This window comes from Felis catus, chromosome C2 (genome assembly GCF_018350175.1).
Source record: "Felis catus isolate Fca126 chromosome C2, F.catus_Fca126_mat1.0, whole genome shotgun sequence".
Lineage (NCBI taxonomy): Eukaryota > Metazoa > Chordata > Mammalia > Carnivora > Felidae > Felis > Felis catus.
This window is the reverse complement of record NC_058376.1, coordinates 3,882,703-3,908,911: the sequence shown is the minus strand read 5'-3', so window position 1 is coordinate 3,908,911 and position 26,209 is coordinate 3,882,703. Positions and strand designations below refer to the sequence as shown.

The window sequence follows — 26,209 nt, the reverse complement described above, 5'->3', positions numbered from 1 at the left end:
CCTCATAGACCTTGAGATCATGAGCTGAGCCGAAGTCAAATGCTGCTTAACTGACTCAGCCACTCAGGAGCCTGTATTTATTTATTTTGAGACACAGAGAGAGTGTAGGGGAGGGACACAGAGGGAGAGAATCCCAAGCAGGCTCCACACTATCAGTGCAGAGCCCAGTGCAGGGCTCAAACCCGGGAACTGTGAGATCATGACTTGACTGAGCCACCCAGGTGCCCCACAAAGTAATTTTCAAAGGCACCTTATGTATGCCATTGGGAGCAGACACTCTGGACTGGGCGCCTGGAGCACAGTCCGTCAGAGACTTGATGTTGTGTCCGTTATGACACTTCACGTACTGAAAGAGTTTCTGCTTCTTAGCTGGAAAAAGCCACAGGGCCCACAGGCATCATGTAGATAAATTCTCCACAATACAGAGATAGAGATACGAGCACACCCGGAGACGGGTGTTAACGAAAAGTGTTTCAATGCTTCCATTTTGGATACTTCAGTGAAGAACTGAGGCAGGTTTGTTCTCAAAAGCAGAAGCAGGGGCGCGTGGGTGGCTCAGTCAGTTGAGCGACCGACTTCAGCTCAGGTCACGATCTCACGGTCCGTGGGTTCGAGCCCCACGTCGGGCTCTGGGCTGATGGCTCAGAGCCTGGAGTCTGCTTCCGATTCTGTGTCTCCCTCTCTCTCTGCCCCTCCCCCGTTCATGCTCTCTCTCTGTCTCAAAAATAAATAAACGTTTAAAAAAAAAAAGAGAGAGAAGCAGTAGCATCACTAGTCTCTAGTAAGGAAGGTGAACTCCAAGAATCAGGGTGGTTTTCAAGAACTCTAATTTCACCATTTATATAAAAACCCAGAGAGACCAGTCATTTCCAGTAGCTTCCAACATAAGCTGCAGTCAGCTTACCGGTGTCTGCCCTGCTGTGTTTCAAACGTGAAATTACACATGCTATAGTTTCTTATAAAGCAGCAGGTAAGAAGTCGATGTAGGGGCTGAAGAAGCAAAAGAACATTCAAAACGTCTTCCCTGTGGTGACTTTCAGCCCAGGACCATCTGAAAACAGCCACTTCCCCGGTTGGCCGCTGGATTCTGTGTCTCCGTCGGATTCATGGGTGCCATTAGTACTGCTAGGCTCTGAATTTCTATTTTCAGCCCACGCTGCCCTGGAAGCCTTACTGTGGCCCGATGCCCTGTTGTGCGGCTCACAGGGGCTCTGCCACACTGCCCGCACTGGGTGGATGTGTGCTCCCGTGGACGCTCATCAGCACGTCCTCATCAGCACAAATTTAAGCCCCACCCCTTGCTCCCCCCACGTGGATGGTCCGGCTTGTCTGTTTCACACAGATGCCCTTGTCTCTTGGCTACTTCTAAACGGCTAAGGCCGGTGACTTTAGCGGAAGCCGGACGGCACCCGCGCCTCCGCATCAACCACGAACAACCCGCAGCTGTCCTTGGCTGGCGCCAGGCCCTGTGCTGGTGACGACGTAGGAGGTGTCCGTGCGGGGTTGCCGATCTTGGAGAGCCCACCACCGTGCCAATCAAACTCCAAGCCACGAGCCAGCAAAGCGCTGGGGACAAATGTAACTTGGGGCGTCCTGTCAAAGGAAGACTTGGTTCGGCTTCAGTACAACGATGGTGGTTTTTCCAGAAAGATCTGCCCGACTCAGATGCTCCGGCTCTGTTTTGGGCACTGGAGAAATCCTGGAACTCTCGTGCGCCAGGGAAGGTGCATCTCCATGCACTGGCGCGCTGCTGTCTGGAGGGTCTGTCCTGCCAAACTTCAAAAGACAAGCCACTAGTCTTCATGCTTAGTCCTCGGGCTTCCCTTCCCCGGGCACGAACCCGGTCAGCGTTTTCCCTGGGGTGGAGAGTGTGCTCACACTCCCGGAGTCCCCGACATGACGACGTTCACTCTCTGGAGCTGGTCCTCTGGCCCCTGGGCTCCCGGTCGTCCCCCCACCCCCACCCCCGCGTGATGGCCCCCGGAGAGGATGCTGGTGGTCTCGTGCAGACTTTAACCCATTGATTTTAGCTCCATTTCTTCAGGGAGCACATCGTGCCCTCATTTTCAGAAACGTGCTTGGGGGTTATTTGGGGGAGGAATCCGATCTATTATTTGGGGTATCGGCTGACCCGGCTTGTCTCTGGTTCTCTTCCAAGGAGGAACATGGGCATAGGACGCAGGCTAAACCAGGGGTCGGGACGTCACGCTCTCTTTGGCATTCGATGTTAGGAAGAGATTGTCGGGTTTTCTTGTTTTGGGGACAAGCGTTAGAGAGGAACCACCCCTCCCCCAGCACTCCCGAGCCACCAGTCTGCAGTCGTGTTGGGGGGCCTGCTGGGGTCCAGGAGCGCACTGACACCCTGTTTGTGTTCAGAACGTGACGAATACGGTGGTGAGGACCACCCTGAGGAACGACCTGTCCCCTGAGGGCATCATCCACCATCTGAAGATCCTGAGCCCCATCCACTGTGCCTTCCAGAACGACCTCCTGACATCGTCAGGCTACACCCCAGAATGGGGGTGAGTGGAGAGGTCTCTCCCCACCCCTCTTCAGCTCACTGTCCACTCTAGCACCTTTACTTTGGGTTTCTTTAGGATTTTTTTTAAATGTTTATTTATTTTTGAGAGAGACAGAGTGTGAGCAGGGAAGGGTCAGAGAGAGAGAGGGAGACACAGCATCCAAAGCAGGCTCCAGGCTCTGAGCTGTCAGCACAGAGCCCAACATGGGGCTCGAACTCATGGACTGTGAGGTCATGACCTGAGCCGAAGTCGGACGCCCAACCGACTGAGCCATCCAGGTGCCCCAGCTTTGGGTTCCTTTAGGATTTTAGTCACTTGCGGATCCTTTTGTGAGACTGAATATAGAAACGGACAGTGGCCAGGACTTGGTTCGTAACCCCCAGCGCCCCTAATACTTGTCCTCACTTCCAACTTAAGACCAACCAAAGAAAGCCAGATACGTACCCTCACCAATCCCATAGGACACTCCAGTCCTGGTGAGCCCACCCACGGCTTCCCCATGACACGCCTGGGGCGCCTGGGGCCTCCCTTTCCCTCTCTGAGGATGCCCCTCCCCTGTCTGTCCTTGAGTCTCCTCCAAACTCAAGTTGGGGGGTGACACACGGCTCCAGCCAGCTCAGAATCGGTAGCCTTGCCTGTTCTCATCTGGGCGGTCTTCCTTTATTTCCATACTTCTTTGGAGTTGCTTTTTGGGGAGCAATGGGAACGGTGGGGTCACAGGAGCGCACCTCCTGAAACCACTCACTCTTGCAGGGTCTATACCATCATCGAGGACCTCCATGGTGCTGGCAGTTTTGTCACCGAGATGCGGTTGTTTATTGGGGACTCCCCTATACCTCGAAATTATAGTGTGTCTGCCAGTGATGATGTCAAGATCGAGGTGGGGCTCTATAAACAGAAGAGCAACCTCAAGGTGGTCCTGACCGAGTGCTGGGCGACACCATCCAGCAACGCCAGGGACCCGGTCATGTTTGGCTTCATTAACAACAGGCAGGTGTCGGGTGTGGGCCGCCTCCCAGACACGCACGGATCTGGGGGCCGCGTCCCTGGGGGACCGGAGGGTGGCGGTCCTCGCCTCCCATGGGTGATGGCAGACACGGTGGGTGCAGTCAGAGGCTCTGCCGGGAAGCCCATCTGGGACGGGGATGGGAGGCCGGCTCCTCACTAATGAGCCACGTTCCTTCCTTCCCAGCTGCCCCATCCCCAACACACACACGAACGTGATCAAGAACGGGGACTCCAGCAAGGCCCAGTTTAAGCTGAAAATCTTCTCCTTCATCAACAACTCCATCGTCTACCTGCACTGCAGGCTTCGTATTTGCATGGACTCCCCTGGAAGCACGTGCAAAATAGTAGGTGTTTTACTTCTCTAACCTTGTGTCTGAGTTGTGCCCCTGATCACCCTGAGGAGGGCCACTCTGTTATCTGAAGCCCAGGCTTTGGGCGGCTCTGGGGCCCGGTCTGGGAGCACACTCTGCATAAGGTGTGAAATGAGGTGTGGATGGCAGTCAGCCCATGGACAGAGGACTCTGCAGCTAGCTGGCTAAGCTACATCCTTCCAGATGTCGTACCACATGTTGGCCATCCCATCCCATTCCCATTCCTATTCCATTTCCATTCCTATCCCATCCATTCCCATCCCATCCCATCCCATCCCTATTCCATCCCATCCCATCCCATCCCATCCCATCCCATCCCATCCCATCCCATCCCTATTCCATCCCATCCCATCCCATCCCATCCCTATTCCATCCCATCCCATCCCATCCAATCCCATCCCATCCCTATTCCATCCCATCCCATCCCATCCCATCCCATCCCATCCCATCCCTATTCCATCCCATCCCATCCCATCCCATCCCATCCCATCCCATCCCATCCCTATTCCATCCCATCCCATCCCATCCCATCCCTATTCCATCCCATCCCATCCCATCCCATCCCTATTCCATCCCATCCCATCCCATCCCATCCCATCCCATCCCATCCCATCCCTATTCCATCCCATCCCATCCCATCCCATCCCATCCCATCCCATCCCATCCCTATTCCATCCCATCCCATCCCATCCCATCCCATCCCATCCCATCCCTATTCCATCCCATCCCATCCCATCCCTATTCCATCCCATCCCATCCCATCCCATCCCATCCCATCCCATCCCATCCCATCCCTATTCCATCCCATCCCATCCCATCCCTATTCCATCCCATCCCTATTCCATCCCATCCCATCCCATCCCTATTCCATCCCATCCCATCCCTATTCCATCCCATCCCATCCCATCCCATCCCATCCCATCCCATCCCATCCCTATTCCATCCCATCCCATCCCTATTCCATCCCATCCCATCCCATCCCATCCCATCCCATCCCATCCCTATTCCATCCCATCCCATCCCATCCCATCCCATCCCATCCCATCCCATCCCTATTCCATCCCATCCCATCCCATCCCATCCCATCCCATCCCATCCCATCCCTATTCCATCCCATCCCATCCCATCCCTATTCCATCCCATCCCATCCCATCCCATCCCATCCCATCCCATCCCTATTCCATCCCATCCCATCCCATCCCTATTCCATCCCATTCCATCCCATCCCATCCCATCCCATCCCATCCCATCCCATCCCATCCCATCCCATCCCTATTCCATCCCATCCCATCCCATCCCATCCCATCCCATCCCATCCCTATTCCATCCCATCCCATCCCATCCCTATTCCATCCCATCCCATCCCATCCCATCCCATCCCATCCCATCCCATCCCTATTCCATCCCATCCCATCCCATCCCTATTCCATCCCATTCCATCCCATCCCATCCCATCCCATCCCATCCCATCCCTATTCCATCCCATCCCATCCCATCCCATCCCATCCCATCCCATCCATTCGTGGCCATGATGCAGTGGTGCTTCTCCTCCAGGTGCTTTAATGCATATTCAGGTGTAAAAACTTTGCTTTAATTCAGTATTATTTTTAGTAACGTTGAGGGAACACTACTGAACCCCAGCCACTGTGATATTTAATAAGAGGGGTTTTTTTTTTAATTTTCATGTGCATGAATTTGGGATAATGAATAATTTTACATTCCCATTTCCGTAGACCTTTGAATGTGAAATATGCTTTGCAGTCCTGAGTTTTGAGAGCCCTTGTTCACACCACAGACAAGGATGTGAGCTCACTGTCACATGCGGTCTGCTCCCAGGACAGTATAGAGAACTCTGCTGGCCTTGGGTTCAGGGGCTGTGTGTTTGCCTCATCTCTGGGCAATGGGCTTGTTTCTGTGCTGCTCACAGAACCCCTACAGTCCCCCTCCCCGCCCCCAGGTCACCAGCCTCCGAGGATCCACGGGACACGCATAGGAGAAGAAACCCAAGGAACATCAATTTTGTTGATGTCACTTTTTCACACACAGTAGATCTTCCAGAAAAAAAGGTTGAAAGGGACACAGACCCCCGGATGACTGCCAGCTAGGGGTGTGCATGACCCTGCACCAGGCTCCAAGAGCCCCTCAGACATACTAAGAGTATTAATAGCCACAACCAGCTCTGTAAGGAGGGGCCGGTTCTCAGATTCTTGATAATATGGCTTCACGCCTTCCTTTCCCAGCTTTCCTAGGAGAGGCATTGACTGCTTTTCTGTGGCTGCAGCTGCAGCTGAGACATCAGGAGTGCATTCTCTCACAGCCTGGAGGCGGGGAGTCCAAGATCAGCCTTGGGGCAGGGCTGGCTCCCCCTCAGGCCGCGAGGGAGAGTCATTCCAGGCTCTCCCTTTGGGGTGCAGACCCAGCTTCTCCCTGTGTGTTCATATCTTCCCTCTGTGCATGTCTGTGTCTGTGTCCAACATCCCCTTTCCCCAAGGACACAGTCATGTTGGACTAGGTACGCACCCTAATGACCTCACCTTCTCCTCATCTGCAAAGACCCTATTTCCAAATAAGGTCACATGCACAGGTACCGGGGGCTAGGGGGTCAACATCTTTTAGAGGGGCAGAATGCAGCCCATAGCAGGTGTATTCTAAGAAGGTTCCACCGTGTCCCTGAACCTTCGTGCAAGGCAGAGGCATTGAAAGGAGCAGGCGGCTGCAGCTGGCCATGGCCATGGAGAATGCCAAATGACTCAGCGCCGACAGAGGGCCTGAGGGGCCGAGGGGCCAGGGCTTGGAGGCGCAGCGGGCTGCTCTCTTGAACCTCGATTCCTCCTGTGATCCAGGCGGTCCAGGCCCCCAGGTCCCTCCCCTGTCTGAGCTCACCCACCCTCGACTTGCTGTCTCCAGCCAGATAGAATGTACGGATCAGGGTACCACCCCGACGGTCAGGACTTGTCTCCGAACTCAGTAGTTCTGCTCGACTAACTCGAAGTTTCTTTTCTTTCAAAACAACAGAATTGCAATGACGTCAAGTCCCTGAGAAGCAGCGAGGCATCCACCATACACCAGACATCCTGGGGACCCCTCGTCCGGTCTGAAGGTTAGTTGGTGACTTGGTTTAGACAGTCCTGAGTCCCATCTCACCAGCGTGGGAGCCACAACTCCGCCCCCCCCCCCCCCAGGAGCCAGAGCACCTGGGATGTTCCGCAGCAGACTCGGGAACAGGGGACATAACAGCTGCTGGCCGCTGAGAGCGACTTCCCCGGGTTGCATTGAGTCCATCACCCTACAGAGTGTGGCCGGGAGGGAGGGGCCATTGTCATACCCACATTGCAGAAGAAAAGGCTGGGGCTTCAGGATGTCAGCACACCCTTAGATAAAGCAGTATTTCGAGCCATGTGTTTTTGTTGGATAAACACACGGAATGGGTTGTTGGGCCACAGGAACTCAGGTGATGCCTAAGCTGTTTATTCTGGGCTTGGCTAACTCGGAAGATGCAAAAATAAAAAAATGACATCGCTTTCTCTCTTGGTGTAAAACTTCCACAAGCCAATTACATTCCATGTCATTTCAAAGGCTGCAATCATTTTTCCAGGAAGACATTTTATTTCCTTTGAGATTGATTTCATTGTTTTTTCAAAAAAAAAATTGGTTGGGGGAAATGGCGTGCTTTGGGTACGAAGACAGAAATGGCTAGCTGTCCCCTAATATCGGTTCGCCCCTTCATCCTAATAGAACCCCACGCCCACCCCCAACCCACCCCATTTTGAGCTGGCTGCCGGGAATGAAAACCGTAATTCCCAGTCAAGCTGGCTGTTGAGTGTGGCCCTATGAGTAAGTTCTGGCCAATGAAATGCAAATGGACGTCAAGTGCCAGCTCCCCAGGGGCTCAGGCCATTGTTTTCCCCTTTCTTCATCATCCCCCTTCTCAGACCCCAGGGGAGGGCCATGGGGACAGGAGCCGGAAGGAGCCCCATTTCCAAGGACACCTTTCAACAAGGCAGCCAGGTCAGGCCAGACCTCCGACCTCCAGGTTTTGTACCAGAAAGACATAAACTTCCATGTTCTTTGTCACTGCTATTTGGCTTTTTCTCCCGTTTGCAGCTAAATGTAATCCTAGTCGATTTTCCTTTTTTGTTGCTTTTCTCCCTACTTGGATGGCCCTCCTTGCCTCTCCATATTTTCCTGCACAAGAACTTCTGGGCTTTGGATGCGGGATGTGAGCCGGGGTCCGAATGCTGATCAGGGCTTAGGAAGTAAGATGAGGGAGTAAGAGAAGGGCCAGCAATTCTCAACTGTTGGCTCTCATCCAAGTATTTGTGAAATTTAAAAGACTCCAGGTTTGGGGGTGTGTCCTAGGCCCACTAACTCGGAGTTTCTGGAGCTGGGCTCCGGGCTCTGGTGTCTGCACTGGTCATCAGGCAGCTGAAGGGCCCATCCTGGGACCACATCTTCTCCTACCCTCCTCATTTCTTAACCTGCTGAGAACTGGTTGACCAGGAGCCCTAATACGAAAGACAATATGTGTGAATTGCATTCTCGTTTATAGAAATGGGATTCCTGTTTATTCACAGATATTATAGATAATGTCGAAACTACTGGAGTGGAAAAAGCACTCGGCTTGGAGTTAGGAGATCTGAGTTTGAATGTGGACTCTCATGCTTCTAGTTGTGTGGTCTTGGGAAAATTCCTGAGTCTTCTGGATCCTATCCATCCATCCATTATTCCTCCATACATCCACCCGCCTACCCACCCATCCACCCACCCACCATCCATCCATCTATCCACCCATCCATCCTTCCATCCATCCAGCCATCCATCCTTCCATCCATCCATCCACCCACCATCCATCCATCCATCCATCTACCCATCCATCCTTCCATCCATCCATCCACCCACCATCCATCCATCCATCCATCCATCCATCCATCCACCCATCCATCCTTCCATCCATCCACCCATCCATCCACCCATCCATCCATCCTTCCATCCATCCAGCCAGCCAGCCATCCATCCTTCCATCCATCCATCCACCCACCATCCATCCATCCATCTGCTTACCATCCATCCACCCATCATCCATCCATCCATCCATCCACCCACTTATTCATTATTCCATCTGTCTATGTGGCAGGCATATATCCCTACTATGTGTCCAGCACTCTCCTTTTTTTCTGCAGCATGGGCATACTACATTGTGCCTCATTTCCCACATCTATAAAGTGGGAACAGTACTAATTTCTACTTCATATAGTGCCTTGTCCATAGAAATTACCGGATAAGTGCTAGTTGTTATCATTTGTAGCCAGTAGAGCATCAACTAACAACCATTGCAGAGAACACCAAATATAATGAGGGTATAAATTGTCAGGCTCAAAAACAAGGATCATTCCTTTGGTGCATCGTTCTTTCTCATTGTGTTATTAGCTCTTGTGTGCTCCATAATTGTGCCATATAAATGTGCAGAAAAGTCATTTAGAAACATGGAATCTCCCAGTTCGTGGAAACTTTGCATTTTAATTGTGTATATGAACAGAAATACTGTTGGGGACTGCAGGGGTGGGATAGACTGGCAGACAAATCTCTTTGGGATTGCCCCCCTCCCACCCTGTGCCCACACTCTGTCCCCTGACTGTGCACCCACGCTCTGCCCCCCGCCCCCCCCCCCCCGTGTTAGTTTTCTGGGGCTGGGGCCACAGGACACTAAGTGCCACAGACTGAGCACCTCATGGTTCTGGAGGCCAGAAGTTCAAGATCAAGGTGTCGACAGGTCTGGGTCCCGCGAGGGCAGTGAGGGAGAATCTATCTCCGGCTCTCCGAGCTTCTGGCATTTGCTGCTGTGGCTCTCCTTGGCTGGCAGGATCTCGTTACTGGAGCTCTGCCTCTGTCCTCACGTGGGGTTCCTCTGGTGCCTCTGTGTCCTCACATGGCCGTCCTACAAGGACATGGGTCCCATTGGGTCAGAGCCTCTCCTGCTTCAGCACCGATTAGGAGTCCCTCACTGATTACGTTTGCAAGGACCATCACGTTCTGTGGTAGAGGGGGTCAGGACCTCAACGTATCTTTCTGGAGGACGCACGTAGCACTGCGCATTGGTGAGATTGAGGAGGAATCCGTGGGCATTGTTCCGGAATGCGTGCTGCCAAGACATCTAATGTTAGCATCGCAATATTCTAATTTCCTTCCGGGAACTCTTCCATGGCCATTTGCTTCGCGAGATCACTCATTAGTCCTCCCTCGCTAGAGTTGCTTTGTACAAAGAGGGAGAGAAGGTTGAGGTGATGTCTGTCGGATGCACAAATGTCCCGGAAGGAAGGGTCCGGAATCATCATTGGGGCTGCCCGGAAGTGAGGAGCTGGGGGTTCCCTACATGTGCTTAGAGGCTCTCCATCACTTTCCCACAGCAGGGGCTGGGTCCCCGTCACCGAAGCATTGATCACTCAGTGTCTTTGCAAAATGACTGTTTGTGTGGGTTACCCCAAGTGACCGTGGCAACCGTCCTGCCCGCGGTGCAGGCTTCTCAAGCCATCCTGGTGAAGGGCCAGTGCTTTATTAAGAGATTGACAGGTGGTCCGACTGTGGGCCCCGCATGCAACTCCCGCCACGTGACCGGTCTCTCCCTCTCCCATGGGGAGGGTCATGTCTTGCTCTCCATTTTGTGTAGACTGGTAACCACTGCGGGGCCACAGCAACCGGTGGACCGTGCTGGCCTGTGGACCCCACCTAGAGCAGCTCTGGGCCGGTGGGTCAGGTGGGAGCGTTCGGCTACAGGTGACGGAAACCCGGGGAAACAGGCAGCGAGCAAACAGGTTCATTTGTCCCCGGAGGCTGCATCCGGGCTCCGCCCTGGGCCCCACTGTGAGCGGGGTCTACCTCTCTCCCACTGCAACATCCTCAGTGTGGTCCCCCTGCTCGGGCTAGCACCGCGGCCCCCGCATGGAGGACGGGAGGAGGCCAGGCGCCCGCTATAGCACCCGCAGAGGCCGGGTCTAGGGGCCAGCCTGCAGCTGTCGGGGAACTGGCCGTCCGGTGTCTGGGCGCCTTGGGAGGTTATGTGGCTCCAGCACGCATCCCCGGAGCCTCATCCAGCGCACCCTTCCCTCTGGAGGATATGTCTGCCTCTGTCCCAGGCAGCCAGGAGGGGTCCCCAATGCCACTGTCGGACCACTTTGCATACCTGTGCTATGCCCTGGAGACCCAGAGTGACATCTACCTCGGCAACCACACAGGAGACAGGCTCTCGGGTGTCCCTTGTCACCCAGGTGGACACCCCCAATGCAGGGGGACTGGACGGAGGTGAACGTGGTGCAGGGGTGGTTTTGGCTCCTGCTGCAGGTGCCCTGTCGTGGGTCCCACTCACTCTCACTGCACTCCACGCACCCCGACTTCCTCACGGGGGTGAGCAGTTCTCTCCCCTGGGGGTGGGGACGGCTGGTGGCCCCGCACCGATTAGGAGTCCCTCCCTGTCCCCTTCCTTCAGAGCCGGGCACCAGTCTGCTTTCTGCCTCTGGTTTTGCCCCTCCTGGATAGTTCTATAGACAGGGTCATACTGTGTGCCGTCCCTTGTGACTCTCCCCTTTCGCTAGGCATGATGTTTTGAGGTTCCTTCATGTTGAAGCACCCATTGGGACTTTGTTCCTTTCTGTGGCCAGACAATATTCCGTTGTGTGGATGGACCACATTTGTTTATCCAGCCATCCTTTTTTTTTAATGTTTATTTATTTTTGAGAGAGAGAGAGACAGAGTGTGAGTGGGGGGAGGGGCAGACAGAGAGGGAGACACAGAATCCGAAGCAGGCTCCAGGCTCAGAGCTGTCGGCACAGAGCCCGACGTGGGGCTCGAACTCATGAACTGTGAGATCATGACCTGAGCCAAAGTCCCACGCTTAACCGACTGAGCCACCCAGGCGCCCCTATCCATTCATCCTTTGATGAACGCTTGGCTTGTTTCCGCCCTTGGGCTGTTGTGAATAATGCTGCTATGAACATGGGTGCCTGAGTATTCGAGTCCCCATTTCCAACTTTTTTGGGTCCGTGCTTTCCTGTGTTTTTACTGGCCCTCGGGGTCCAGGGAAGGCCCGCGCTCCTCTCCAGCGCCCAGCCAGGTCTCCACGCGCAGCCGAGCTCTCAACCTCCCCGCACCGTGGGCCCTGTCACTCCCCGGGGGGCTAGGAGTTATCCAGAACGCCGGGCGGGCTGAGCTGTCCTGGCTGATGCCCGCTCTCTCAGGCTTGGGACACCTGCTTTGTCCCCTTCGGAAACCCACACGTACACGGGCCCGTGCGGAGCCTCACAGCACGGTGCTCCGGGTCAGTCAGATCCCGATAATAAGGTCACCGAGCGGCGGACTCCGTGGCGAGCTTTCTCCATCGCCAATCCGTCCTAAGCCCTCCGGTCCACCCTGACCGTGAGGTCGCAGGGCTGGGGCCACGGGTGATGCACGGCCCACGGAGACGCGTCCCTCCCGGTCTGGGCGGACCGACCTCACAGCTGTATCCGTCTCGTTCCCTGCAGGTGAGCGTCCAGGCGCGGAGCCGGGCCTGGGAGCCGGTTACCTGGTCCTCATCGTGGTGGCCGTCTTCGCCGTGGTGGCCGGGGCGGCTGCCCTTGTCCTCGTGCACTACCAGAGAATGAGTCGCAAATACAGCTTCAGAGCCGGGCCGGACGACTTCGGCTACCAGGTGTTCTCTGGGTAGGCGGTCCCGGCGGGCCCGCAGGTGGGTGAAGAGCCACGCGCCTCCGATGCGCGCGTCCTACCCTCGCCACTGGCGGAGACGACACGGCGTGTGCTGGGGGCTTTGGAGAACGGCGGGTGGCCGGTGGCACGTTCCGTGCCCCTTAGCGGAAAGCCCCCGAAGCTGCAGGAGGGGAAGTGGGCCATCGGTTGTCCAGGTCAGGTTCTGTCCGTTTGCACAAGGGCAGACCTCGCGGAGCCCCCGGGGGGTGCGGCGAGACGAGAGCCGGCCCCGGTGCCCCTCCGAGGCCAGCCCTGTGCCCCCCGCTCCCGGGCGGCCCCAGGTGAGTCCCCGAGCCCCTGGCGCCTTGGTTTCTTCGTTTTTCCTCCTTTGTAGCAGGGCCGGGTGACGGCGGTACCACGCGCACAGAGGGCAGGAACCAGGCGAGGACGGGCAGACCCCTGGCGGCCTCTGGCACCTTGAGTGCTGAGTGAATCCGCGACTCCTCTCTGTCCCGTGTCCCCACAGCCTTGCCCTCGCCACGAACTGTGCCTCGTGTCCCGGATGATGTGATGGGCACACGCCTCTGCCTTGCCGTGTCCTCTCGGTGGTTTTAAGTACCTGCACCCCCGAGCGTGAAGTGGCTCTTTTGAGCCACGACGGTCACGGGTGCCTGGACCTCCTTCTGGGCCCGAATACAGCTCATCACAGACGGGTGACGCTCGTTCCGGAGGAGTGCCGTTTTCTTAGGGCCGGCCTGTAGGGGGGATCGCCCGGGCCTGGGATTTCTGTAAAGGCTTTGAGATTTCGAGAGAAAAAATCACAGGCCACGTTTGGCAGCTGTCGTTTGCTGCCTCCAAACACTGTCGGACTCCATGTGGTTACAGACGGTGGCCTGAGATCGGCTCTGGGCCCTGGAGCTGCCCCAAGGCATCCTGGGTACCACCCTTAGCCACACCCCCTTAGCCACACCCCCTACCTGTACTCCTCCCCTGCTCCCCTCCCCTGCTCCCCTCCCCTACACCCTTGCCCTGCATCCTTCCCTTAGGCCCCTCCCCTGCACCCTTCCCCTGCACCCCTCCCCTGCACCCTTCCCCTATGCCCCTCCCCTGCGCCCAGTCCCCTGCGTGTCTCTGGCCCCTCTGGCCTGCCAGGGAGCTCCCTCCCCTGACAGGAGTTAAGGACTCGGGAGGTGGCCCCGAACAAGGATTTCGGGTTGTTACTTCACCTCTCCCAGCAGGGGACATTCACTTCTGTCTCACTCTCTCCCTCACAATCCCCATCGCGTGAGAAGAGCCCACTCTGTAGGAATTTCCACTGGGAAAATGGCAGATTCCCCGGTGGGACTGACTTGCCCAGGGCCACACTGAGTCCCCGGTGCTGGGGGACGTCCCACAGGGAATCTCAGCTCCCCCTGACCCCCGGCCTCAGTCCTGCCTCGGCACTGGCCTCCCTGCCCGGCACAGTGTGTGATGCCTGGCTTGGGACGGCCGCACCAACCACGTCCTCATCGTCCCCCCGCTGGCTGGCCAGAAGGATGCTTTTCTGCCCTTTCAATGCTCGGGGCCCTGATCCTTCCGACAGCAGACAGCTTCCCCCCAGACTCAGTGGGGTTTTCTGTCCGCACACTCCCCAGACTTGAGCTGCGTTCTCCCCACGCCCTTAGCAACCCCATAGCTCATCGGGGTTTCTTTCTCTCCCCTCTCAAGCAGGCTCTTGGGGAAGGACCCTGTTTCTTACCGATATTAGCAAATACCCAGGAGTGCTGAGCGTGTGGGTGCGTGAGAACCCTTCCTAAACACTGTAAACAAGTTAACTCCCTCAGGTTCCCAACAACCGCGTGAGGCTGTGTTATTACCACTTTTACTGCTGGGGACCTGGGGCAGGCAGGTGAAGGAATGTCCTGGGAACGTAACTAGAAAGGGACAGAGCTGGGGTTCGGGTCTGGGGTCCATTCTTTTAGCCGCGGAGCTCCAGTGACTTAGACTGGCGTGCACGTGACTGGCAGGTGTTCAGAATGAGGCCCCTTGGCTTTTCCTTTCGTTGGAGACCCGGAGACGTTGTATTTTAGCAATTATCTGAGAAATCCACAATTCTCTCCCTGGGGCTCCATGGTGCCCAGCAGTGGAGGGAGCAGTGTTGTGGTCCGAAGGAAGAACCCTCCTGGGGCCCTGAAGCCCCTGGGGATGCAGGTGCTGCCCCCACTGGTCAGGGCTCTCTGCCACCCCGAGGGCCCCAGCATGTGGGTGACTGGCAGTGGTTCAGGTTCAACGACACTCGGTTATAACTAAGACTCCTTAGCACGGCACCTTCTAGTCTCTCTCTGGTTTGGGGCCCACGCAGTTTGAGTCATGGAGACCCTTCTGCTTACTGACCCATTGCATCCTGTCCCCCATCAGGGGACACTGTCATGTGGACATGCCCCTGTCTCCTCAGGCTCTTCCCCAGCCAAGGCCACCTTCCCCACATTCAGCTCTTTATTCTCTTGAGATAAGACTTTGAACCAACCCAGCAAAGTGTGGTTGATAGGAGCTCCATCCTTGAAATGAGGAAATCGGGCCCAGAGAGCTCAAGTGAACGCTCTGAGTCACACAGCGGAGGCCAGATGAGCACACGTCCCCCACGGGGCGACGTCCCTTTCCGCGTGACTTCGTCTTCGTTAGGGGAGCTCCAGGAGCTGGTTTTGCAGGGATCACGCCTCTGCTTTGCCGCGGCCCCTTTGCTCCAGGACCTGATAGCATATGTGCACATTATCTAAGTTCTAGGAGCCACTGCAGTTCAGATGGGCAGAGTAGGAGCGGGGCCAGCACACGAGGCCAGTCACCTCCCTGGATAGAGTTCCAAGGGAATCTCAGTGAATCTTACTGAATACTTAGCACGTGAATCCCAACAAGGATGCCAGCGTTTGTCCTGCTCAGTTTCTGAGGACATCTGGTATGTGGGGGCCAGGCGACCCTGGATGTCCTCCCCACCTAAAATGAAAACACACCGGAGGGAAAATTGGCCTCTCATCCTTTCTTGTTCTCCCGTGGCTTCTGTTTCCCAAGTGAAGGACATCTCTAACTGGGTCTCGAGTTCCTGCAAAAATGTGCTCTTTGAAAAACATCAAACAAACCGTCCCCACCAGGCTGGCACTCGGCGCGGCCCTCGGCACCGGGAGCCCCGAGTCTCAGTGTGTCCTCCGCGGACAGGACAATGGCACAAAGGCCCCGAGGGTGTGGTCGTCCGGCTCAGGTGTCCGGGCCAGGCGCACCTATGTGCTGACATTCACCGGAGCCCCATTCACCGGAGACCAGTCCAGCCGCCATGGTCCCCGTTCCTCTGTGCCTTCTGGGAGCCGCTGCCCTTTTATTCGAGCACAATCTCTCACCATCCAGTGAGCGTAGAAGTCCTGTCCTCGGGGTGATGGTCACCCTACACTACCCAGGCTCGGGGGGTATTCCTGCACGAACCTCTCCTTTCCGGCGTGCGCACTGACCCTGGTCACCTCCTTCTCCATGCAGGTGGCTGTGAATCAACCTCGGTTCTTAATCCATGAAGCATCAACGGAAACCTGCTCTGTCCCACATCCAGAGCTTGGATGAGTCCCGGGGGTGGTGAAAACACAGCCTCTGACTGACCCAGGAGACCCATCGTCTGTGTAGGTCCCAGATAAGCAATGCCCACCAGGCGGATGTAAGAGCTTTTGGAGTGGGAGGTGGGGTGAGGGGTATGCCCCAGGCATGGGGATCTTCAAACAAGCTTGGATCCAGCCTTGCCATCACCCAAACCACCTCCACAGCCCCCAGACTCTTTACCCTCCTAACCGGCTCAAGTGGTCCTTTCTGGTTTTGCTCACCACTGACATCTGTCACCTGCCACCCATCCCCCCATCCACTCAGTCACGTAGCTACCCATCCATTCAGCCATCCATTCATCCAACGCTCTGTCATATATATATATTTCACATTTTCAAAGATATTTGACGGTGCACTTGGAGTTCTTTTAACAATAGGTCAGTCATAAATGCACTGCTAATGTTATTTTTAGTGGACATATATGCTCTTTAACATCTGCCTTTCCAGGACATTGTTTTTATTTACACAACAGAGACTCAAAAGACACTCCACTAATATGAAAATCTTTATAAGTAGAAATAACATTATATACATACACATACTCACTATTTTATATTTTTTCCAAGTATTTTCACAGCCATTTAAAAATATAATTTTACCCCAGGAGAGGTACTATTTATCCATTGCACAATGGGAAAGCAGAGAAGAAATGGGTGAGTCATTTTCATATGGCCACAAAATGAATTAATAAGGAACTGGGTGTAGAATCTAAATTTTTACCTTAGAATGTTCTCCATTACACCATACTGACGGATCGTGCTTTTTTACTTTATGTGAAACAAATTGGATTGTATTCGGTAGCTAACACCTGAAAGCATCGCGTTTTTCCTCGATGAACTTAGAATTACAAGGTGGTCATGGTCTTTAATTCATGAGATTACTTTTGTTGAATGTAACTAATTGGAGATTAATTTTGCTGAGTGTAACTAACAGCGATTCATATCTGGAGAATGCGAGTGTTTTGATTTAGTGGATATTCTCAAGGGTCAGTAAAGCATGACAGTATGTGGCTAACATTACAACATGTGGCTAAACCGATTTTGCACAAGTAGAATAAATCGCATGTGACATTGAACTGTGACCGTGCCGTTTGTTCGGTTCAGTCGCCTCCCGGGCTTACCCGGCATCACTGAGTCCACGGTGCTGTGCCGGGCACTCTGGGGACACCGGGAACGTGTCTGCACCCATTTGTTGTGATATTGACCCGATACCTGTCGCTCGCCTGCCTTGAAGAGAGGCAATAAACGTTTCAGTCAACCCAGGTTTCAAGACCCGTGACTGGGTGGCTCACAAGCCTCCCACATGACTATGTTCACTTTACAGCCAAGGAAATGGAGACATCACGTGACCCTCCCGCAGTCAGCTAGGAAGTGGGGTCCTGGCGTTAGACCCAAGCCTGTCTGGTTGAAAGGTCGCCGCTCCTGCTCTGCTCCTGCCGCGGGCTGCGGTGGGACCTGAGCGTGACCGCGAACGTTCTCCCCTTGTCCATCTGATTGTTGCAACAATCCTACGAGTTACGAGTCCCCGGTCCCGTTTTACGGACAAGCAAACTGAGGCTAAAATTTTAAACCACCGCTCCAAGCAGCTCACGGTGGAAACCCAGATCTTCTCCCTCCTAGTTCAGGCTCTTTCTGCTGCCCCGGAGAAGACTTAGTTGGTTCACTGGTGAGGCATGGGAGCCTTCGAGGACCTGAGAACTGAGTCCCTCTGAGCCGTGGAGAGATCACCCAGGAGCTCACCAAGGTGGGGGGCTTCGATTGGCTCAGGCTCTGGGTCCCTAGCAGTTCTCACATCGAGACACCACCTGCAGTCCCGCGTCCTTCCCAGCCCGGGATCCAGGCTGTGATGCCCTCTCTGCGCTCAAGGGTCAGGCGAGGTGAGAACCACCTGTATTTCCTGTGCACCCTCTACCCGGCCTGCACTGCCTCATACCGGCCACTAGATGGAGCTGCAGACCAGGGTGGGAGGTCCCTTTGTGTCTCCTGCAACCAGAGCCCTAGTTCTCGTTCTGTTCTTGCTGGATTTGAGCCTTTTGCCTGCAAACAAAGGGGAATCTGAAATTGTTCTGCAGGGCTTCGGGGTCCTAGGACACGATTCTGCTGGGGTGGGGCCGGGGGGTCCCGGAAACAGCTTGGGAAACGGCGCCGGTCTTTCAGGATGGAGAACGGTTATTTCCATGCACTGGCCCTGCGCCTGTGTGGCCCCCGCCCGAGGGGACCCTGCTTTCCACCAGGACCGGCTGAGGGAGGGGACGCCTCCTCTCCTCTCTCTCTCTGTGTCTGGGAGGGAAAAGACAGCCACACCAGGAAACAGTCTGTGCAATGGAGCCCCCAGGGAATGAGCCAGTGGACCAGGCTTCCCTGGAGACTCCCGGGTGGGGACCGGTGGGGACCACGGTGGCCGCTTCCCGCAGGTTCCCGGGGCTCCAGCAAAGCCGGAGAAATGGCCGAGTGGGGGAGGAAAGCCTTTGTGCCACAGAGTAGAAGTGCTTCCGGCCTGAACGTAGCCTGGACATCTTTCCAAGTCTAAGTGCTGGGGAGGTTATGGTCAGGCAGGGCTGGGGGGCCTGTGGAGTGTGGAAGAGAACCGGGGTGCCCCAGGCTGGCCCCACAACTCAGGATGCCGGGTGTCTGCTGGGTGGGGGAGGGTCATTCCCAACTCCAGGGGCTGCAGATTCTTACTCTGTGAGACCCCGGACACCAGAGTGATTCTGATGGAAAGAAATAGATTAGGGACTTAGCGGGGAGCTCTTCAATGCAAGGGCTACCTAGAGTTTGCACCCCACAAGGTAGCGCGTAATCGTGGGAGTCAGGGTGCTGCTGAGGTTACCGGCGCTGCCTCTCCCGCATGGGGCATGCCATCTAGCGTTGGTCGGGGAGCTTTGGGCTCCGAGTAGGGAAACATCAACTCCAACAGGCTTCCACGATAGAGACGATTCCTGGCCTCTTGCAAATGGCAAGTCCAAGGCAGGGTGGGCTTCAGGTGAGGCTTGCTCCCGCAGCTCTCAAGGACCCAGGTTTGGTTCATCTTTTTTTGCGTTCCTTCCGTGGTTTCAGCTTCAGCCAACAGGTCCCTCTTAGTCCCCCGGTAGCTGTGAGGGGTGATCAGGATCAGGCGCTCCTTCATTCACGTATGGCCAAAGGATGACAGTGTCTCCCCTATTGATGAAAGGAGCTGGGATTACGTCCGGGTTGAAACATCCTGGGTCCTGTCCCCACCCTGAGCCAGTCACTCTGGCTAGGAGGGTGTCCCATTCTGCCTGCTGAGACCCGGGCACAGGCCACTTCCATCAAGGGGGTGGCCTCCTGCTGGTCAGTTTCAGCCAGCCAGACTCCCAGTGCACACGGGAGAGACGCGGGGTCCACGTCGTGATTGTCACCACCAGGGCCTGGCCCCCAGGGCATCAGTCACCCTGATGGCTGAGGGTGGACACACGTGGCGTGACACACACATGGACACACGCTACCTTGGGAGGCCCGTGTCAGCACCCTGAAACCATAGGAAGAGAACAGAGACCCTGAGACATTAGGGGCCTGCCCCCGTTCGAGCAGTCGGTGCAGGAGCTGGGCCAGATTTCCCAGAGTGTGGACTGCAGAGCATGAGTCCCACGGGTGTCACCGGGTGCTCCGAAGTTGGGAGGGGGGCTTATGTTCCAGCACATGTGAGAACGCCTGGCTACGACTCCGGTGGTTTGTGACAGGGCCTCTTAGCTTGCTCAAGTACGTGCTGGCCCCGCAGGCATCCCAGGCCTGGCCACGCCGTGCCTTTGACCTTCACACTCCTTCTCGAACCCCCCAGGGGAGCAGCGGAGAATATTAAAGACACGACACAGGGTGGGGGAGCACCATGCCTGGCCCCCGAGGTGGGCTTGGGTAAACACTAGCCCCATGCCCGCCCTTGCTCCAGAACTTTCCTCCTTAAGGTGGACCTGGGCTCACCACCTGCCATGACCAAAGGGGCTGGGACCGTGGGGCAGAACCTTGAAACAACAATGCCCTCAGTCTCCCTTCGCGGGCTGTGTCAGAGGCCCCGAGACTTTGCCTTCCCAGGACCCCTCGTCACCTGGCTGGAGAGGAGGGCGGCCACGGAGCCCTGGTGGCTGGGGGGAGGGGGCACCTCAGCGCTCACACGGTGCAGAAGCTGTGTCGCCGTCGTGGCCTGTGTGGCCTCCGACCCCCGTGGGCTGGCCGGCCCGCCCTCCGTCTGGGGAAGATCGGCTCACCCGATGCCCATGAGCACGGGGGTCTTAGAGCCGTCAGCCCTTTGCTCGAGGCAGTCCTCCCTCACACTCCTCCCCCACTTGACCAAGGAGGGCCACGCCGATGTCCTCTGGTGTGTCCCCTACCTGCAGCCCGAGCTTCAGCTAACATAATCCGGCCCCTTCAGGGCCCTGGCTGCTCGGGACAGGAAGGCACACCCCCCGCACCCCTTCTCCCCCCCGGGCCAGCTGGTGTGATTCCTCACCCTCTCGGGGCAGACGGGCCCTGCACCCAGCAGGAGCCTTCTTACCAGCCTGTCCGTTCACAGAGGCTGCTGGCCACTTATATTCCCTCCTCTGGGAAGTGTCCCCCCTCCCACGTCCTGGGACGACCCAGCTCTCGGGGGCCACAGAGAGCTCCCCACCCCCCACCTCACCCCCAGGCGGAGACGATGCCATGGGCTGCAGAGACCTCTCCTCCGGAAGCCTCCCTTACCTGCAGCCAGGTGGGCTCCCCGGGGGGAGGGGCAGGAACGAGGTGGGGGTCGGCGGGAGGAGGTGCCTCGGGATCAAGTGTACTGTCCCCGGGAGTGCCCACCGTCCCGCTGCGGCTTCCTGGCCCTCGGCTCCCAGGACTTCCTGGCTGCGCCCACTGGGTGCTGACCAGGGCCCATCAGGGGGCTACTCTGAACAGGGAAAGGGGGGTCGGGGAGACGGAGACCCAGTCTGGCGTGCCCCTCCCCATCCCGGCCCTGCTGGGGGAAGGCTGACAGGCAAATCCCTCTCTCCCATAAAGGGCAGGCGTCATCTGAATCCTGTTCCAATGGAGCCACGGGTCAGGGACATTTTGGGGGGAAGGAGGATGTGCCAGGGGTCCCCCAAGGCCATCTTCATGTTCGGTGACCTTTCCAAGGACTCACAGGACACCCGGGCTTCGTTTGTTGTAACACAAGGGTGCAGATGACAGTCGGCAAAGGACTCCTCCTCCAGGGAGGAGGCCCAGAGAGACCGGAGCAGGAGGCTCACCCGAAACCCAGAGCTGGCCTCCGGGGATGGGTGGGGGGCTTGGCCCAGGGCCGCCTGCCCCGGAGCGGGGAAGCTTCCCTCGGTCGTTTTGGCCGCCTCGTATTTTACTCATCCCTCAAGTGTTTATAAATCCTCTCTTTAGAGTAGAAGAAGTTGCCATCAGCTCAGCAAAATAAACATGTTGGTAACCATGGTGATTTGGGGTATTTCCGTACTAGGCAGAAACGACCTCGGTTTAATACGTTTATCCAAGAGTTTGGTTCAAGGCAGAATTGATGCGACTGAAAAACTTTAGCCTTGGGGGACCAGTGTTTCTTTTCTCGTTCTCTCTTCTTCCTTCCTTTCTTCCTTTCTTCCTTTTTTCTTTCTTTTTCTTTTTCTTTCTTTCTTTCTTTCTTCCCCTTTTCTTTCTTTCTTTCTTCCCTTTTTCTTTCTTTCTTTTTTTCTTCCTTCCTTTCTTCCTTTTTCTTTCTTTCTTCCTCTTTCTTTCGTCCTTTCTTTCTTTCTTCCTTCCCTTTTTCTTTCTTTCTTTCTTTCTTTCTTTCTTCCCTTTTTCTTTCTTCCTTTCCTCCTTCCTTCCTTCCTTCCTTTCTTCCTTCCTTCCTTCCTTTCTTTCTTCCTTTTTCTTTCTTCTTTCTTTCTTTCTTTCTTTCTTTCTTTCGTTCTTCTCCAGTTAGCTATCATACACTGTAGTCTTGGCCTCAGGAGTAGAACCCAGTGATCCATCACATACATAGAACACTCAGTGCTCATCCCAACAGGTGCCCTCCTAATGCCCATCCCCCAATCCCCCACCCACCTGCCCTCCAGCAGCCCTCAGTTTATTCTCTGTATTTAAGAGTGTCTTACAGTTTGCCTCCCTCTCTGTTTTTATCTTATTTTTCCTTCCCTTCCCCTATGGTCATATGTTAAGTTTCTCAAACCCCACCTATGAGTGAAATCATATGTTTGTCTTCCTCTGACTCATTTCGCTTAGCATAATACACTCTAGTTCCATCCACATTGTTGCAAATGTCAAGTTTCATTCTTTTCGTCGCTGCATAGCTCACCTTTGTATATAAACCACATCTTCCTTACCCTTTCACCAGTCAATGCACGTTTGGGCTCTTTCCATAATTTGGCTATTGAGGAAGGCACTGCTATAGACTTTGGGGTGCAGTTTATAGCACTGCGGGGACCAGCATTTCTCACCTTCCTGTATGTGTCTGCCCTCATTTCACAGCCTCCGGAGCCCCAACAAGCTGTAGCTGCCGGTGCCCCGGCCCGGCTCCCGAGGCCACCCCCGGCGCCCCAGACCTGCAGGCTCTTCCACTGTGGCTGATGTCCTGCGCAAGGCGCTCTGGGCCCCCTGCCCCAGGGCCCGGCCCCGCCAGGTGTGGGGTTTCTTTCTCACGAAGCTGGTGCCCAGAAGCCCAAGTATTGCAAAGGTCACAGGCTAACTCCGGTCTTATCCCTGTGGATTTTGTGACTAAAGGAAAGAGAGAGGAGCGGGAGAGAGAGAGAGAGAGAGAGAGAGAGAGGAACAGAACCCCAAGGAACTAAAAGTAAGATAAAACGTAGTCAGCTTGCCGAACTTTCAGTGGAAAATTATCCCCAAGTCACCGACCACACACATCTCGAGTTTGGAGCTGCGTCTACAAGCATCTGTGAAAGTGAGGAATAGACCCCGCCCGTGTCGCATCGTCGTGGGTTCGGGGAAGGCCTCCGAGGAGCAATTCCAAGCATGGAGCCATGTCTGTATTAAGATGCAAGGTTGAGTCCTTGGCCCTGTAACGGGACATGGGTGAGGAGTGCGGAGACGCCTTGGGAGTGAACCTCCCGTCCCCCCCCATCCCTCCCACCCCCCTCGGCCCGGTCAGGTAGAGAGCCCTCACCCCCCCCCCCCACAGTGGAGGGGTTCTGCCAGTGGCTGCTCCGAGGGATCCGGTCCCTGTGCGGGCACACTGTTGGTAGCATTAGGAGTGTTTTGTGACAACCACGTTAGAATATTTAAAAAATTCACAAAAGACCGTACGGCTCCCTTCCTGTGGCTTTTCTCTCCTCGTCCAGCAGAGTCCAGAAGGTTCTGTGGTCTCAAATGCACGGATAAGGGAGGGCGAGGCTGGGTGCCCGGAGGCTGGACACACCGGGGCTGAGCTTGACAGGGCCAGCCTGTTGGGTGCTCCTAGGGGTCAGTGACCCTCGCGGGTCACCAGGGGCTGGGATCAGGGCAGGCGTGCGGGAGAAGGGCCTGCAGAAAAGTCCCAGATGCTGGTGCACCCTTCCACTGTGAAGTGTGGTCACAGGCTCCGTGGGGACTGTGACCTTGGACCTCAGTGCCCAGCAGGGAGCTTGGCTTTCCTGGAGGCCCCTGGCAGGTGGGCAGCGGGCAGAAGACTTTGCTGGGTCTGGGTCTGGAGTCCAGGGGAGGCACACAGGTTGCACCTGAGTCGGGGCCCCGTGGGGCCAGCCTTCTGGCCTGGGAAACGGCTGGGATGTGCCGGGACGCCATCGGAGCGCCCTGAGCACGAGTGACGGGAGAAGCGTTTTCCCCAGGCTTCCCGAAGCACCAGCATCCGGGGGGTGGGGGAGGGGTCTGCCTCGCAGGTTCCCAGGCCCCCCCTGCAGAGGTTCTGATTCAATAAACCAGGGGTAGCCTCATCTTTCGCGCATGTTTCTTCAAGCTTCAGCCTACCCGCCCCGCTTAACCGACGGCCCCGCTGCTCCCTGCCCGTCTGACCCAGAACCCTCGAGCCCCCGGACTTTCTCCCTGGGCGGCCCACGAGCACGCAGGACCCTCAGAGAAATGGCAGTTTCGGGTCCCCCCCGCTGCCTGTGACCACCTGCTCCATGGCTGACCGTCTGTATCGTCGGCAGGACTGAAGAAATGAGTGGCCTCAAGCGGCCCTGTGATTCTGGACACTGCGGACACTGCATGGGGCCCCGTGAGCGCACCTCAAACCCCGTCCTCAGGGTCATACAGCCCAGCGCGCGGGCGGCACTGCCGGGTCCTCGGCCGCCAGGGTCTGACTTCCCGGGAAGCACGCACTAGAGCTTTGCCCTCTGTGGACCTGCCCCTGCCCCCGGCCCCGGTCCCCAGCCCCTCACACCGGGGTCTTGAGCCTTTCTGCCCACCCCAGGAGCCCCATCTGGGGTGCTGATAGAGGGACGGGGAGAGGCAGCAGCTGGCACCACCAGGCCAGCGCGGTGGGAGGATGGCGGGGGGCCTGGCACCCCAAAGGCACCCCGCCCCCTCCTTGTGCCCTCGCTCTGCTCCCCGGGCAATGAGTCAACTGGACTTGGAGGCCAAAACCCTTGAGGCTGGAAGGGCTCGGGGACCCTCGGGTGCGGGATGAGACGGTGAAAGACAAAGTCTGCGGGGACCTGGGGTGTCGGGGAGCCTCTACAGCAGGTGTCCCCTCCTTCTCTCAGCAGGTGCTTGGGTAAACCTGTGGTCTGCGTCCAGGTCCCAGCCCCGCCTCCCTGCACCTGCTCTCAGGTGAGACGCAGCTGGAGCAGCTGGGCAGCTGGAAACCCGAGCCTTGGGCTCCGGAGGTGGGGGTGGGGCGGTGGGGGGAGGGGGAGGGCCCCCCTCCCCCCCCCGCCCCGGCCCAGCTGTGCCCGAGAAAAGAGGCATTTTCTGCTCTGCTGATCTGTCTGAAGGACACAGCGCCCAAAGATGGCTTTCTCCCAAGTCATTAAAGGACAAAGGCAAACAAAAACACCAGTGGCCTTGCTGGCCCGGGGCCACGCCGCGGTCAGGAATTAGGCATTTTCTGCAGCTGCAACTGTTGGGAAACAATGCACAGCGGTCGTTGTCCCCAGGACGTGGGCTAGTTCCCAACCACCGCTGTTTCTGGGGGAAAGAGCACCCAGTCTTCCCAGGGAAGCTGGTTTCGTAAGGACTCAACCCTCCCCGCGCCCCGTTTTCGCAGCGGTTCAAGGGGACCCGCGCAGAGCGTCACATTCATAATCCTGATTAATCCTCATAAAGTCCTGATGTGATCAATCCCGCTGCCCTCCTGCCTCTTTTAGTGAGGCTCGGTGACCCCCACGGTTGCTCCCAGGAGTCGGGGGCCGGGGGAGAGAAACACGGCAGGTGTAACAGGCTTCCACAAGCTTGGTGGCTTAAACCCACGTGAATTTATTACCGTGCACTTCTGGAGGCTAGAAGCCTGGCACAAGTCTCGCTGGGCTGATTCCGGGTGTGGGCAGGGCAGGCTCTTCTGGGAGGCTCGTGGGGGAGGTGGCCAGCTTCCAGAGGCCACCCCGTTTCCTGGCTCGGAGCCTGCCCTCTACCTCCACGGCAGGTCGTCGGGGCCAGGCTCTGGGCTCACATCGCTCTGAGCTGCCCCTTGCCTCCTCTGCCACACTGAAGGATCCTGGGGACTCCTTTGGACCTTTGGGTAACCCAGAATAATCTCCCTATTTTTTTAAACAAATTTTTTAAAATGTTCATTTATTTTTGAGAGAGAGACAGAGACAGAGGGAGCACTAATGGGGGAGGGGCAGAGAGAGAGGGAGACACAGAATCCGAAGCAGGCTCCAGGCTCTGAGCCGTCAGCACAGAGCCCGACGCGGGGCTCGAACTCACGAACCGTGAGATCCTGACCTGAAGGGAAGTCAGACGCTCAAGCATCTGAGCCACCCAGGCGCCCCTGGAATAATCTCCCTATTTTAAGGCCGGCTGATTAACATCTTCATTTCTGTCTGTTACCTTAATCCCTTTTGCCCAGTAAGAAGTAGCTTCACAGGGTCTGGGGTTGGGACCCAGGAGCGGCACATTCATATCTGTGTCCTCCATGCAGCCTTTT

General features: G+C 56.3%; 1 protein-coding gene across 1 annotated transcript in view; it reads left to right on the top strand.

Moving 5' to 3' along the window:
- Positions 1–17,267, top strand: part of UMODL1 (uromodulin like 1) — a 66,108-nt gene extending 48,841 nt beyond the window's left edge. Inside the window, exons 16-21 of the mRNA XM_023238703.2 lie at positions 2,377–2,522; positions 3,276–3,512; positions 3,715–3,874; positions 6,917–7,001; positions 12,415–12,617; positions 16,079–17,267. Of these exons, the coding sequence (XP_023094471.2) occupies positions 2,377–2,522; positions 3,276–3,512; positions 3,715–3,874; positions 6,917–7,001; positions 12,415–12,596 (810 nt within the window). The 3' untranslated portion in view covers positions 12,597–12,617; positions 16,079–17,267. The remainder of the gene's footprint in view (positions 1–2,376; positions 2,523–3,275; positions 3,513–3,714; positions 3,875–6,916; positions 7,002–12,414; positions 12,618–16,078) is intronic.
- Positions 17,268–26,209: the final 8,942 nt, after the last annotated feature.